Genomic DNA, 13672 nt, shown 5'->3' on the forward strand with positions numbered 1-13672 from the left:
AGCCTTCAAATGTAAGAGTTAGAACCATGATGGAGGGTTATAGAACAACCAGGATGAGTTAAAGGGACCCCAGGTCTGTTCTGCCCCTGCCTCTGGGGAGGTCCCGATTGAGGGTACCAGCAGTGAATGGCAGGGAAACCCAGCTTTCTCTCCTGCTCAAGTCTTGCTTGGACTATTGCAACAGCCTCCTGCGCTGATTTTCCCCTTGCTCCTGTCTCTCCCCCCGGTACATCCACCCCGTCACCACCAGAGTCACCCTGAAGAAGACAAATCAGAATCTGCCAGTCTCCACGTTCCCCCCACCACTGCATCATGCCCTTCAGTGGCTCCCCTGTCTGTAGGATAAAGTCCATAGTCTTTCGCAGGAACCATATTGGTCTCCTGCCACTTCCCTGTCCCACTTATATTTTTCACTCTAGCTCCTTCAGACAACTTGCAGATCCTTGTATGTGTCTGGTCCCTGTTGGGAAGGCTGGGCTGGGCTGGCCTTTAGGGCACCACAGAGCATGGTGGGAGGAGGGGGAGTGTCTCTCATAGTGGCAGATCACAGAGTAGATCACGCCCAGAAGAAAATCAAGGTCAGGAAAACATCCATCCCATGTCGTTGGGGCCAGGCGCCTGGAGGCCGGAATTAGGAGCAAAAGATCTGAGCCAAGTGGGTCAGAGACCCTTGGAGGTACAAGCAAGGAGCTGGAGAGAGCAGCTGGTTTGTACAGCTATCAGAACTGGTGACTGTTCTTGCACTTCTGAGCCGTGCTCGGGACATATGAGCAAGTAGCCAAATTCCTGAAAGGGCCTGAGGTCCCTCTGTTTGCGTTTCTGGGCCTTTGTATGTACTCTTCCCTTTGCTGTCCTTTCCATTTTCACTTCTGAACTACTATTCATCCTTCAAAACGTTGTTTGTGTATCAGCATCTCTGAAAGTCTTCCTCGACCCTCTCAGTACTCAGTACTCCTCTGTACTGTTTCCACACCCTCTGCACACTTCCAATAGTACATGCCTCATACCCTCATTGCAATTATGTTTGCCTGTTTGCGTCCCTCTTGTTAGAATGGAAGTGTCTGGACAGCAAAAACTTTGTGTTAATTGTCTCTCTGTCCCCAGCACCTAGCACAGTGCCTGACACATAGTGGGTGAATTATATATAGTTCCTGAATTGAGCGTAACAGAATGGAGACTAGGGAAAGAGAGGGAGCTCTGCTGGGTGGCCTTCATGCCCCACCTGCTGTGTAAGTTTAGCAGGGCTGCCGTGTACAGCTTGGTGCATGTCCATTAGACTGCAATGCAAACCGTGCTCTGGAGCAGCCCTGGATGTCCCTCATTTTGATCAAATCCAATAACATGATGAAGTGAAAAGTAAAATAATTGCTTCATACCACAGAGCAAGAATTGAGTTCAAGGTTGGGAACTGAGCTGAGGTCTTCTCAGCTCCAAAGCTAGTGCTTTAGCCCTTGGTCTCAGAGTCAGCACAAGGAAAAAATAATTCCTTATTGTTCTGAAATGACTATATTATTTCTCTTCCAGCCAGTGGGCAAGCCAAGAGTTTGTTGTGAGGGCAACTAACATGGCTCCACCCATTGGCAGGAATCTTGAAGTTTCCCCTACGTTTTCTAACTAATTAGACCTTCTGGAATCCAGCCCTGTCAAGTCTTCAGACAAGCCCTGGTGTGCAGCCTCAGTGTCTGACCAACTTTAATAAATCCTTTGGATTCTAAAGTTTAAAAAAAACAGGCCCCATTCCATTGGCCTGGCCTACTAGGAGAATTCTGGCTCTACATTAAACGTAAGGAAAAGACACAAATAATCTTGGTGTTTACCTCCTAGCAAACACACACATATAACACTAAGCCCAATCCCAAAAACGTATCTATCACCCACCACGTGTAACCCCAGCCAGCTACTTTCAATTCATGAATCTATTTGTCTCCCAAAGTTTTATGTTCTTTGTCTTAATTTTATGTCCTGACCTTCTCTGGGAGATGTCTTAGTTTAGGGTCTGAACATATGGGAACTTAAGATAAATGAGGACATTCAGCTCCTTACCTCTCCTTGTGATGAAAGTTGTTGTCATAAGGAGTCAAGAGTCAGGCTTCGAGGGCATGAAGACTTGGGAGAATCTTGACACTTCCCCTCAGCATCTGTGTGGTCTTGGGCAGGTAGCTTATTTTTTTTGTTGAAGTATAATTGGTTTACAATGTCATATTAGTTTACCGCATGGTGATTCAGTATTTTTACAGATTATACTCCGTTTAAAGTTATTAAAAGATAATGGCTATAATTCCTTGTTCCATACAATATATCCTTGTTGCTTATCTATTTTATAATAGCAGTTTGTATCTCTTAATCCCATACCCCAAATCTGTCCCACTCCCCTTCCCCTTTGGTAACCACTTTTGCAGTTTCTCCATCTATTAAATGGGGATAACCTTGTCACAGAGAAATAATGTATGAGAAACATCTAGTAAAGTGCTGGCACAATGTAGGTTCACAGTAAATTTTGGTTAGTATTATACCATTACTCTGAAAATAATCTCATGAGATTCCAGTAGGTCCTGGTGCCCAGTTTTCAGCATCTAATTTAGTCTCCTACTCACTCTACCTGTTTCCTTTGCCCTGAGCAATTGCTATGTTCCTCATTACCTATTCAGCTTTTGGGAGTCCTGGATTCCAGTCCAGGCTCTGTCATGGACAGGCTGTGTGTCTTTAGACCAGTCACCTAACCTTTCTGTACTTTCTCACCTGGCCACGAAGATATGGGCAGGTGACTTCTGAGCTGTGCCTCTCTCAGCTCACCCTGTGGTTTGTGCCCTGAAAAGGCCAGAGAAGGGAATGCTAGGGGCTGAGCCTCAGCAAAGGGGCCTCCTCAGAGATTCTGCACATCTCTGGCCTGAAGCCAGAGGCTCTAGTCTGAACACCAGTCAAGCTGCCAGCTGGTATTCTTATTATTTTGCCCTTTTAAGTAAATTCAGAACGCCTTCAGTTTCCCCATAGAGTTTTGCATTGATATTACAGGCTGCTTGGACTTGGGAGGCCTCGGTTTCTTTCCTGTCTGGGTGAGCTGGGCCTGGATTCCCATGGAAGGGCAGTGCTGCTGGCTCAGGTCAGCCTCACGTCTGACAACTACAGACAAGGAAGCCACAAAATGTGCTATATTACACATGTCCAGTCCTCCTAAGACCCTTCAAGGCAAGGTGTTATTTCACACTAACCAGTGAACCATGGCTGGGACAGTTCCTAGGACCTGTGTTTCAAGAAGGGACATATGTACACTTAAAGGCTTTGGGACAGCTCCTTGAGACCTGGAAGACTGTCCTCTGATGGCATCAGAGTAGCTCCACTTCCCACAGTCTGCAGGTGCAGGACAAAACTGAGGAGCAGACAAATACGGTTTCAGTGATCTGGGTCATCAAAAGCTGTAGGAAGGAACTTGCCCCTTCTATGTGATTTTAAAACTTTTCTGTGTCTGTGAGTGCCTGTCTATCGGCGTCTGTACCTATCTGTCTGGGTATGTTTGTTTAACCAGCTTGTGGAAAGCTGAATAAGGACTTTGTGCTCCAGACAATGGCCAAAAGGCGTCCTGCTCCTTGATTCTGGGGTTGCCGTGACGACTGTCCTCTGAGAGCTAAAAGCCTAGCTAATTTTACTAGGCCAGTCGTGCAAATGACTGCATTCCCAACTCTTCCTCCATGCTGTCCCACTGCCAGAAAATATCTTCATATTTTCTTTCCCCCAGGGAGGGCAAGGGGGAAAAAAGGCCGACAGAGATGATGTCAGGACTGCTAGGGGATGGTTGGTACATAACCCGGCTGTCTGGTCCCACTTCTCCCCACAAACTAAAGTCTGACTTCATACATCATTTATGCCACAAATCAGCTTTCTGAGCTCTAAATCAAATCAGGAATAAAGAAATAATATGATCAAGGATACATTCTTATTCTCCTGTTTTAGCACTGTGAGTCACAAAGAATAATACACTGCCTTGGCGTCTCTGCTCCCCCGGGCAGGCACTCCCTGATGGGGAGATAGGAATTTAGACAGGAACATGACTCTCCCTAGGCCACTGAGGCATAGTTTGGCAATTTGCTGCTGTGGTATAGAAAGTGGATGACCTACAGAGGAAGGTCTGTTGGGAGGATGAACTTTAATCCTTTAGAAGTAGGATTAATTAGAATCCCTAGGGGAAATGTGAATTGAGCAAGACCAATTGAATTGGTCTGATTAACTAAGGGTCCATCCATCTGTCTGTCCAACCATCCATTATCCATTTATCCATTCATCCATTCATCATCCATCCATCTATCCATTCATCCATTGAGTAAGACAAGGTCCCTGCTCTTCCGGTGCTCACAGTCTGGTAGACAGACAAGTTAATAATTTAAGTGTTTTGAAGGGAAGCCTTCCTCAACCTTTCTCCTTCCCACCTCACTCCCCTCCCACCGTGAATTCTGGGTCACCCCCAAAGGGGAATTTTATACACACATCTTTGAAAAGCTCTCACATCAGGCTGAATTTTAGTAACGTGTTTTCACCTCTCTTCTGTATTATAGCTCCTTGAGGGCAGGGATAAGTCTTATTCCCCTGCCCTTATCAGGAAAGGCAGAGAAGAAGAAGAATGGAATTTCCTGACAGAGACTGACACTGGAGACTGTTTGCCTCTTTCAGACTGTTTATTTCATTTTATTTTTTTTAACTGAGAAAAGAATGTTATCTTTTTTTTTTAATACAGCAGGTTCTTATTAGTCATCAATTTAATACACATCAGTGTATACATGTCAATCCCAATCGCCCAATTCATCCCACCACCATCACCACCCACGCCACTTCCCCCCTCGGTGTCCATATGTTTGTTCTCTACATCTGTGTCTCGATTTCTGCGCTGAAAACTGGTTCATGTGTACCATTTTTCTAGGTTCCACATATATGCGTTAATATACGATATTTGTTTTTCTCTTTCTGACTTACTTCACTCTGTATGACAGTCTCTAGATCCATCCACGTCTCAAAAAATGACCCAATTTCGTTCCTTTTTATGGCTGAGTAATATTCCATTGTATATATGTACCACATCTTCTTTATCCATTCGTCTGTTGATGGGCGTTTAGGTTGCTTCCATGACCTGGCTATTGTAAGTAGTGCTGCAATGAATATTGGGGTGCATGTGTCTTTTTGAATTGTGGTTTTCTCTGGGTATATGCCCAGTAGTGGGATTGCTGGATCATATGGTAATTCTATTTTTAATTTTTTAAGGAAGCTCCATACTGTTCTCCATAGTGGCTGTATCAGTTTACATTCCCAGCAACAGTGCAAGAGGGTTCCCTTTTCTCCACACCCTCTCCAGCATTTGTTGTCTGTAGATTTTCTGATGAAGCCCATTCTAACTGGTGTGAGGTGATACCTCATTGTAGTTTTGATTTGCATTTCTGTAATAATGAGTGATGTTGAGCAGCATTTCATATACTTCTTGGCCATCTGTATGTCTTCTTTGGAGAAATGTCTACTTAGGTCTTCTGCCCATTTTTGGATTGGATTGTTTGTTTTTTTAATATCGAGCTGCATGAGCTGTTTATATATTTTGGAGATTAATCCTTTGTCCATTGATTTGTTTGCAAATATTTTCTCCCATTCTGAAGGTTGTCTTTTCGTCTTGTTTATGGTTTGCTATGCAAAAGCTTTGAAGTTTCATTAGGTCCCATTTGTTTATTTTTGTTTTTATTTCCGTTACGAGGTGGATCAAAAAAGATCTTGCTGTGATTTATGTCAAAGTGTGTTCTTCCTGTGTTTTCCTCTAAGAGTTTTATAGTGTCCAGTCTTACATTTAGGTCTCTAATCCATTTTGAGCTTATTTTTGTGTATGTTGTTAGGCAGTGTTCTAATTTCATTCTTTTACATGTAGCTGTCCAGTTTTTCCAAGACCACTTATTGGAGAGACTGTCTTTTCTCCATTGTATATCCTTGCCTCCTTTGTCATAGATTAGTTGACTATAGGTGCGTGGGTTTATCTCTGGGCTTTCTATTTGTTCCATTGATCTATGTTTCTGTTTTTGTGCCAGTACCATATTGTCTTGATTACTGTAGCTTTGTAGTATAGTCTGAAGTCAGGGAGTCTGAATCCTCCAGCTCCGTTTTTTTCCCTCAAGACTGCTTTGGCTATTCGGGGTCTTTTGTGTCTCCATACAGATTTTAAGATATTTTTGTTCTAGTTCCGTAAAAAATGCCATTGGTAATTTGATAGGGATTGCATTAAATCTGTAGATTGCTTTGGGTAGTATAGTCATTTTCACAATATTGATTCTTCCAATCCAAGAACATGGTATATCTCTACATCTGTTGGTATCATCTTTAATTTCTTTCACCAGTGTCTTATAGTTTTCTGCATACAGGTCTTTTGTCTCCCTAGGTAGGTTTATTCCTAGGTATTTTATTCTTTTTGTTGCAACAGTAAATGGGAGTGTTTTCCTAATTTCTCATTCAGATATTTCATCATTAGTGTATAGGAATGCAAGAGATTTCTGTGCATTAATTTTGTATCCTGCAACTTTACCAGATTCATTGATCAGCTCTAGTTGTTTTCTGGTGGCATCTTTAGGATTTTCTGTGTATAGTATCATGCCATCTGCAAACAGTGACAGTTTTACTTCTTCTTTTCCAATTTGTATTCCTTTTATTTCTTTTTCTTCTCTGATTGCCGAGTCTAGGACTTCCAAAACTGTGTTGAATAATAGCAGTGAGAGTGGACATCCTTGTCTCATTCCTGATCTTAGAGGAAATGCTTTCAGTTTTTCACCATTGAGAATGATGTTTGCTGTGGGTTTGTCATATATGACCTTTATTATGTTGAGGTAGGTTCCCTCTATGCCCACTTTCTGGAGAGTTTTTATCATAAATGGGTGTTGAATTTTGTCAGAAGATTTTTCTGCATCCATCGAGATCATCATATGGTTTTTATTCTTCAGTTTGTTAATATGGTGTATCACATTGAATGACTTGCATATATTGAAGAATCCTTGCATCCCTGGGATAAATCCCACTTGATCACAGTGTATGATCCTTTTAATGTGTTGTTGGATTCTGTTTGCTAGTATTTTGTTGAGGATTTTTGCATCTATATTCATCAGTGATATTGGTCTGTAATTTTCTTTTTTTTAGTATCTTTGTCTGGTTTAGGTCTCAGGGTGATGGTGGCCTCATAGGATGACTTTGGGAGTTTTCCTTCCTCTGCAATTTTTTGGAAGAGTTTGAGAAGGATGCGTGTTAGCTCTTCTCTAAATGTTTGATAGAATTTACCTGTGAAGCCATCTGGTCCTGGACTTTTGTTTGTTGGAAGATTTTTAATCACAGCTTCAATTTCATTACTTGTGATTGGTCTGTTCATATTTTCTGTTTCTTCCTGGTTCAGTCTTGGAAGGTTATACCTTTCTAAGAATTTGTCCATTTCTTCCAGCTTGTCCATTTTATTGGCATAGAGTTGCTTGTAGTAGTCTCTTAGGATGCTTTGTATTTCTGCGGTGTCTGTTGTAACTTCTCCTTTTTCAATTCTAATTTTATTGATTTGAGTCCTCTCCCTCTTTTTCTTTATGAGTCTGGCTAATGGTTTATCAATTTTGTATATCTTCTCAAAGAACCAGCTTTTAGTTTTATTGATCTTTGCTATTGTTTTCTTTGTTTCTGTGTCATTTATTTCTGCTCTGATCTTTATGATTTCTTTCCTTCTGCTAACTTTGGGTTTTGTTTGTTCTTCTTTCTCTAGTTTTTTTAGGTGTAAAGTTAGATTATTTATTTGAGATTTTTCTTGTTTCTTGAGGTAGGCTTGTATAGCTATAAAATTCCCTCTTAGAACTGCTTTTGCTGCATCCCATAGGTTTTGGATTGTTGTGTTTTCATTGTCATTTGTCTCTAGGTATTTCTTGATTTCCTCTTTTATTTCTTCAGAGATATCTTGGTTAGTAACATAGTGTTTAGCCTCCATGTGTTTGTGTTTTTTACTTTTTTTCCCCTATAATTCATTTCTAATCTCATAGTGTTGTGGTCAGAAAAGATGCAATTTTCTTAAATTTGCTGAGGCTTGGTTTGTGACCCAAGATGTGACATGTGCTGGAGAATGTTCTGTACACACTTGAGAAGAAAGTGCAATCTGCTGCTTTTGGATGAAATGTCCTATAAATATCAATTAAATCTATCTGGTCTATTGTGTCATTTAAAGCTTGTGTTTCCTTATTTATTTTCATTTTGGATGATCTGTCCCTTGGTGTAAGTGAGGTGTTAAAGTCCCCCACTCTTATTGTGTTACTGTCAATTTCCTCTTTTACAGCTGTTAACAGTTGCCTTATGTCTTGAGGTGCTCCTATGTTGGGTGCATATATATTTATAATTGTTATATCTTCTTCTTGGATTGATCCCTTGATCATTATGTAGTGTCCTTCCTTGTCTCTTGTAACATTCTTTATTTTAAAGTCTATTTTATCTGATTTGAGTATTGCTACTCCAGCTTTCTTTTTTTTTGCCGTACGCGGGCCTCTCCTGTTGTGGCCTCTCCCGTTGCAGAGCACAGGCTCCGGATGCGCAGGCTCAGCAGCCATGGCTTATGGGCCCAGCCGCTCCATGGCATGTGGGATCTTCCCGGACCGGGGCACGAATCCGTGTCCCCTGCACTGGCAGGCGGACTCTCAACCACTGCGCCACCAGGGAAGCCCTCCAGCTTTCTTTTGATTTCCATTTGCATAGAATATCTTTTTCCATCCCCTCACTTTCAGGCTGTATGTGTCCCTAGGTCTGAAGTGGGTCTCTTGTAGACAGCATATATATGGGTCTTGTTTTTGTATCCATTCATGGAGGCTGTGTCTTTTGGTTGGAGCATTTAATCCATTCACGTTTAAGGTAATTATCGATATGTATGTTCCTATGACCATTTTCTTCATTGTTTTTGTAGTTCCTTTTCTTCTCTTGTGTTTCCCACTTCGAGAAGTTCCTTTAGCATTTGTTGTAGAGCTGGTTTGGTGGTGCTGAATTCTCTTAGCTTTTGCTTGTCTGTAAAGCTTTTGATTTCTTCATCGAATCTGAATGAGATCCTTGCCGGGTAGAGTAATCTTGGTTGTAGGTTCTTCCCTTTCATCGCTTAAAGTATATCATGCCACTCCCTTCTGGCTTATAGGTTTCTGCTGAGAAATCAGCTGTTAACCTTATGGGAGTTCCCTTGTATGTTATTTGTCATTTTTCCCTTGCTGCTTCAATAATTTTTCTTTGTCTTTAATTTTTGCCAATTTGATTACTATGTGTCTCGGTGTGTTTCTCCTTGCGTTTATTCTGTATGGGACTTGCTGCGCTTCCTGGACTTGGGTGGCTATTTCCTTTCCCATGTTAGGGAAGTTTTTGACTATAATCTCTTCAAATATTTTCTTGGGTCCTTTCTCTTTCTCTTCTCCTTCTGGGACCCCTATAACGCAAATGTTTTTGTGTTTAATGTTGTCCCAGAGGTCTCTTAGGCTGTCTTCATTTCTTTTCATTCTTTTTTCTTTATTCTGTTCTGCAGCAGTGAATTCCACCATTCTGTCTTCCAAGTCACTTATCTGTTCTTCTGCCTCAGTTTTTCTGCTATTGATTCCTTCTAGTTTAGTTTTCATTTCAGTTATTGTATTGTTCATCTCTGTTTGTTTGTTCTTTAATTCTTCTAGGTCTTTGTTAAATATTTCTTGTATCTTCTTGATCTTTGCCTCCATTGTTTTTCCGAGGTCCTGGATCATCTTCAGTATCATCATTCTGAATTCTTTCTCTGGAAGGTTGCCTATCTCCACTTCATTTAGTTGTTTTTCTGGGATTTTATCTTGTTCCTTCATCTGGTACATAGCCCTCTGTCTTTTCATCTTGTCTGTCTTTCTGTGAATGTGGTTTTTGTTACACAGGCTGCAGGATTGTAGTATTTCTAGCTTCTGCTGTCTGTCCTCTGGTGGATGAGGCTATCTAAGAGGCTTGTGCAGGTTTCCTGATGGGAGGGACTGGTGGTGGGTAGAGCTGACTGTTGCTCTGGTGGGCAGAGTTCAGTAAAACTTGAATCCGCTTGACTGCTGATGGGTGGGGCTGGGTTCCCTCCCTGTTAGTTGTTTGGCCTGAGGCAACCCAACACGGGAGCCTACCTGGGCTCTTTGCTGGGGCTAATGGCAGACTCTGGGAAGGCTGACTCCAAGGATTACTTCCAAGAGCTTCTGCTGCCAGTGTCCCCATCCCCATGGTGAGCCACAGCCACCCCCCGCCTCCGCAGGAGACCCTCCAACACTAGCAGGTAGGTCTGGTTCAGTCTCCCCTGGGTTCACTGCTCCTTCCCCTGGGTCCCGATGCGCACACTACTTTGTGTGTGCCGTCCAAGAGTGGAGTCTCTGTCAAAGTCCTGCCATCAAATCCCACTAGCCTTCAAAGTCTGATTCTCTAGGAATTCCTCCTCCCATTGCCGGACCCCCAGGTTGGGAAGCCTGACGTGGGGCTCAGAACCTTCATTCCAGTGGGTGGACTTCTGTGGTATAAAGTGTTCTCCAGTCTGTGAGTCACCCACCCAGCAGTTATGGGATTTGATTTTGCTGTGACTGTACCCCTCCTACTGTCTCATTGTGGCTTCTCCTTTGTCTTTAGATGTGGGGTATCTTATTTGGTGAGTTCCAGTGTCTTCCTGTTGATGATTGTCCAGCAGCTAGTTGTGATTCTGGTGTTCTCCCAAGAGGAAGTGAAAGCACGTCCTTCTACTCTGCCGTCTTGGTTCAGCAAAGCCCAGACTGTTTATATTTTTACTGGTGGCTTTCTTTTAAGTTTTCCAAAACATTTTTTAATCTGTGTTTTTCTAATGATCAAAAATAAAAGAATATTTTTGACTCCCTGCTAGATAAGAAAAGGAATTGGAAACATTTTACTTATATCTCCCTGGTTTTTGTAAAGGTAACCTGGAATTTAAGGCCCAGATTATTGTCATCAAATTATTTCATATAGTATAGCTTGTCTTTTACGAATGGCTTTATTATTTGCTTTTAAATCATATTTACAAAAATTATTTAGACTTAGCTCCATACTTAGCTGATTTACATTTTCACTGCCAGTTCTTTTATGGCACAACTTCCCCATTCTCAAATGCTTAATTCTGACTCATCCTTCTATTAACTCGAGTTCATTGATTTGAATTTTTTTAGGTAGAATATGGGGTAGGTGCATTTTTCTGAATCCTTCCTCATCTAAGATTCTCTTTTTGTTTCCTGCCATCTACGGACAACATTCTGGCTAGGTGTAATAGTTTAGGTCAAGAATTTTTTTCTTCATAACAAAGTTCCAGTTATAAAATAAATGTCATGGGGATGTAATGTACAGCATGATGACTATAGTTAGTAATACTGTACTGCATATTTGAAAGTTGCTAAAAGAATGGATCTTGAAAGTTCTCATCACAAGAAAATAAAATTGTGACTGTGTGTGGTGACGGATGTTAACTAGACTTATTGTGGTGATCATTTCACAATACATACAAATATCAGATCATTATGTTGTACACCTGAAACTAATATAAAGTTATATGTCAATTATATATTAACTAAAAATAAATAAAAAATTATTTTCATCAAAAATTTCTGAAAACCACCCATTTTATCCTGGAAAACATTCAGTGCTGCAGAGTAGAAGTTTGAGAATTGACTGATTTATATCCTTTTTTGTTTGTTAAAATTTTTTCTCTATTCTTTTAATTAAAAGCATTGCCAGGATATGTCCAGGCGTATGTTCTTTTTATAAATTTTGCCTATAAAACATGGCTGTTGATTTGTATATTCCAGACTTTATTCAGCCCAGGAAATTTTTCTTCAATTATATCTTTATTACTTCTGTTGCAGTTTTGTTCCTACATGAACAACACAGATATATTCTTTTAACTTGGCCTCCTTATTTAAATTATTATCTCTTTTAAAATATTTACTTGCTTGTCCCTGCATTCTATAATACTTACCCAAATTTACCCTTTATACCACTGGTGTACTTTTCCATATGGTTAATTTTCCTCTTTGCTGCTTCTAATGCAGTATTGAAATATGTTATTGCATCTTTATCCCTCCAAAATAATCCCATAGCTCTTCTAACTCTCTTTCTGTCTCAGTATGATCATAATGGATTTCTGCCAATTTTACAGAAGGAATGTCATTTTTCTTTCTGTTGACGCTGAAGTTTTTGAAAAAGTTTCTTCTGGACATACTCTTGAGTCTTCAGAATGGTGTTCTCTTTTCATGTCCTGCAGTATACTTTCAGTCTGTCTCTTTTCTTTATGTATTCATCTTTGAATGAGAAGATTAATCCAGACCCAGGTATGGGCAAATAACAGACTATATAGCTTGCCTTTGGAACGGTTAACTATCCCCTTGGGTGCTACTTGAATATCCTTCTTACATCTGTAGTTGGAGGGATGGCTGATTATTCTTCCCACTTCCTAGCTCCATTCCCAGGGTTAGTGACATACACAAAGTTTGGCCCTGTTGGGTTGAGGTGTGATTTTCTTCTATCTGCAATGCAAAAAAACCTATAACCCCCAACTGTCCAAAAAATGTCCCAACAGGCTCTTCTTGTCTTCCCCACATCTTTCAAAATTTGATTTTTACCAACTCTCTTCCACCTTCAGGATGCAGAGGGTCCCTGGCAGGGACTCTCCCCACCGTCTTCCACATCTTGTACTATTGGTTGCTTGAAAGTTGTAGTCTCTAAAAGGATACAGAAAGATTTTGGGGGGTGCATGTGTGTGTGCATAAAGCTGTACTCTGGCTGCCTCAAAAGATGTCACTTGTGTAGTAGAGGATAGCTGGTCAGTTTTAAGGTTAGTCTAGTCTCTGAGTCAAGGAGCAGGAGTGTAGAAATAAAGAACTCTCTCTTTATTGACTTTCAAAGAATTGAATCTCCTCTCTTTCGTGAGATAAAGCATGAATAGATCACTCACTGTTTCTCACAAGCCAATCGTGTCTGCTTCTGATATTGAGTTGATTCTGATATTGGGCTGTCATCAGTCCTATCTTTCTGAGGTTGTGGTGAGTGTTCACCATTCCTTGTAAATCATTTTTGGTGGGCAATAGATGCTACCAGAGAGACACTGTTTTGTATTAGCTTCACACATTGTTCTTGAGGTTCAGTCCTCAGAACCTACCAGGGATTCCAGGAGCCCTTTGGATAAAGGCTTCCGTCGTCAGCACTTTACTTTCTCCTACACCTGAATAATCAAAAGATAGAAAAAAAGAGTGAGCAAAGACAGCACAGTTGATCTGGTAACCCCCATTGCTAGGAAAGCTTGCCCAACTCCCCAGGGCTTTGGGTAAGGAAGTAGGAAGTATCTTCTTGTGTTTTCCATTCCAATGGGCAGGCCAGAACAGACCATGGAGTTTCAGACATGACCTGGGGGTCAGGGAGTCTGCTATTTAAACTTTTCATAACACCTAGTGCATTGTCGGTCGCCCAAAGGCATTGCAGGATATTGGTGGTAATAATAGCAATCAGAAACCTGCCATTCTACCTGGAAGATGTGCACATCATTCCCACTGTCATCTCCAGAACTTTCTTCAACACACATACCTGAAGGGAAACTTTCTCTGTTCCAAAGTAGAACGTTATAGAGACGGGGGATGGGCAACTGATGACACGACTGAGATTCCCAATTGTTAGTGGATCTTCCTCC

General features: G+C 41.2%; 1 protein-coding gene across 1 annotated transcript in view; it reads left to right on the forward strand.

Annotated features, from left to right (window-relative positions):
* NTAQ1 (N-terminal glutamine amidase 1) overlaps positions 1 to 11518 on the forward strand; it is a 209103-nt gene extending 197585 nt beyond the window's left edge. The window contains exon 6 of the mRNA XM_073794721.1: positions 10618 to 11518. Within this exon, the coding sequence (XP_073650822.1) occupies positions 10618 to 10640 (23 nt within the window). The 3' untranslated portion in view covers positions 10641 to 11518. The remainder of the gene's footprint in view (positions 1 to 10617) is intronic.
* Positions 11519 to 13672: the final 2154 nt, after the last annotated feature.

This window comes from Tursiops truncatus, chromosome 17, assembly GCF_011762595.2.
Source record: "Tursiops truncatus isolate mTurTru1 chromosome 17, mTurTru1.mat.Y, whole genome shotgun sequence".
In the NCBI taxonomy this organism is placed as follows: Eukaryota; Metazoa; Chordata; class Mammalia; order Artiodactyla; family Delphinidae; genus Tursiops; species Tursiops truncatus.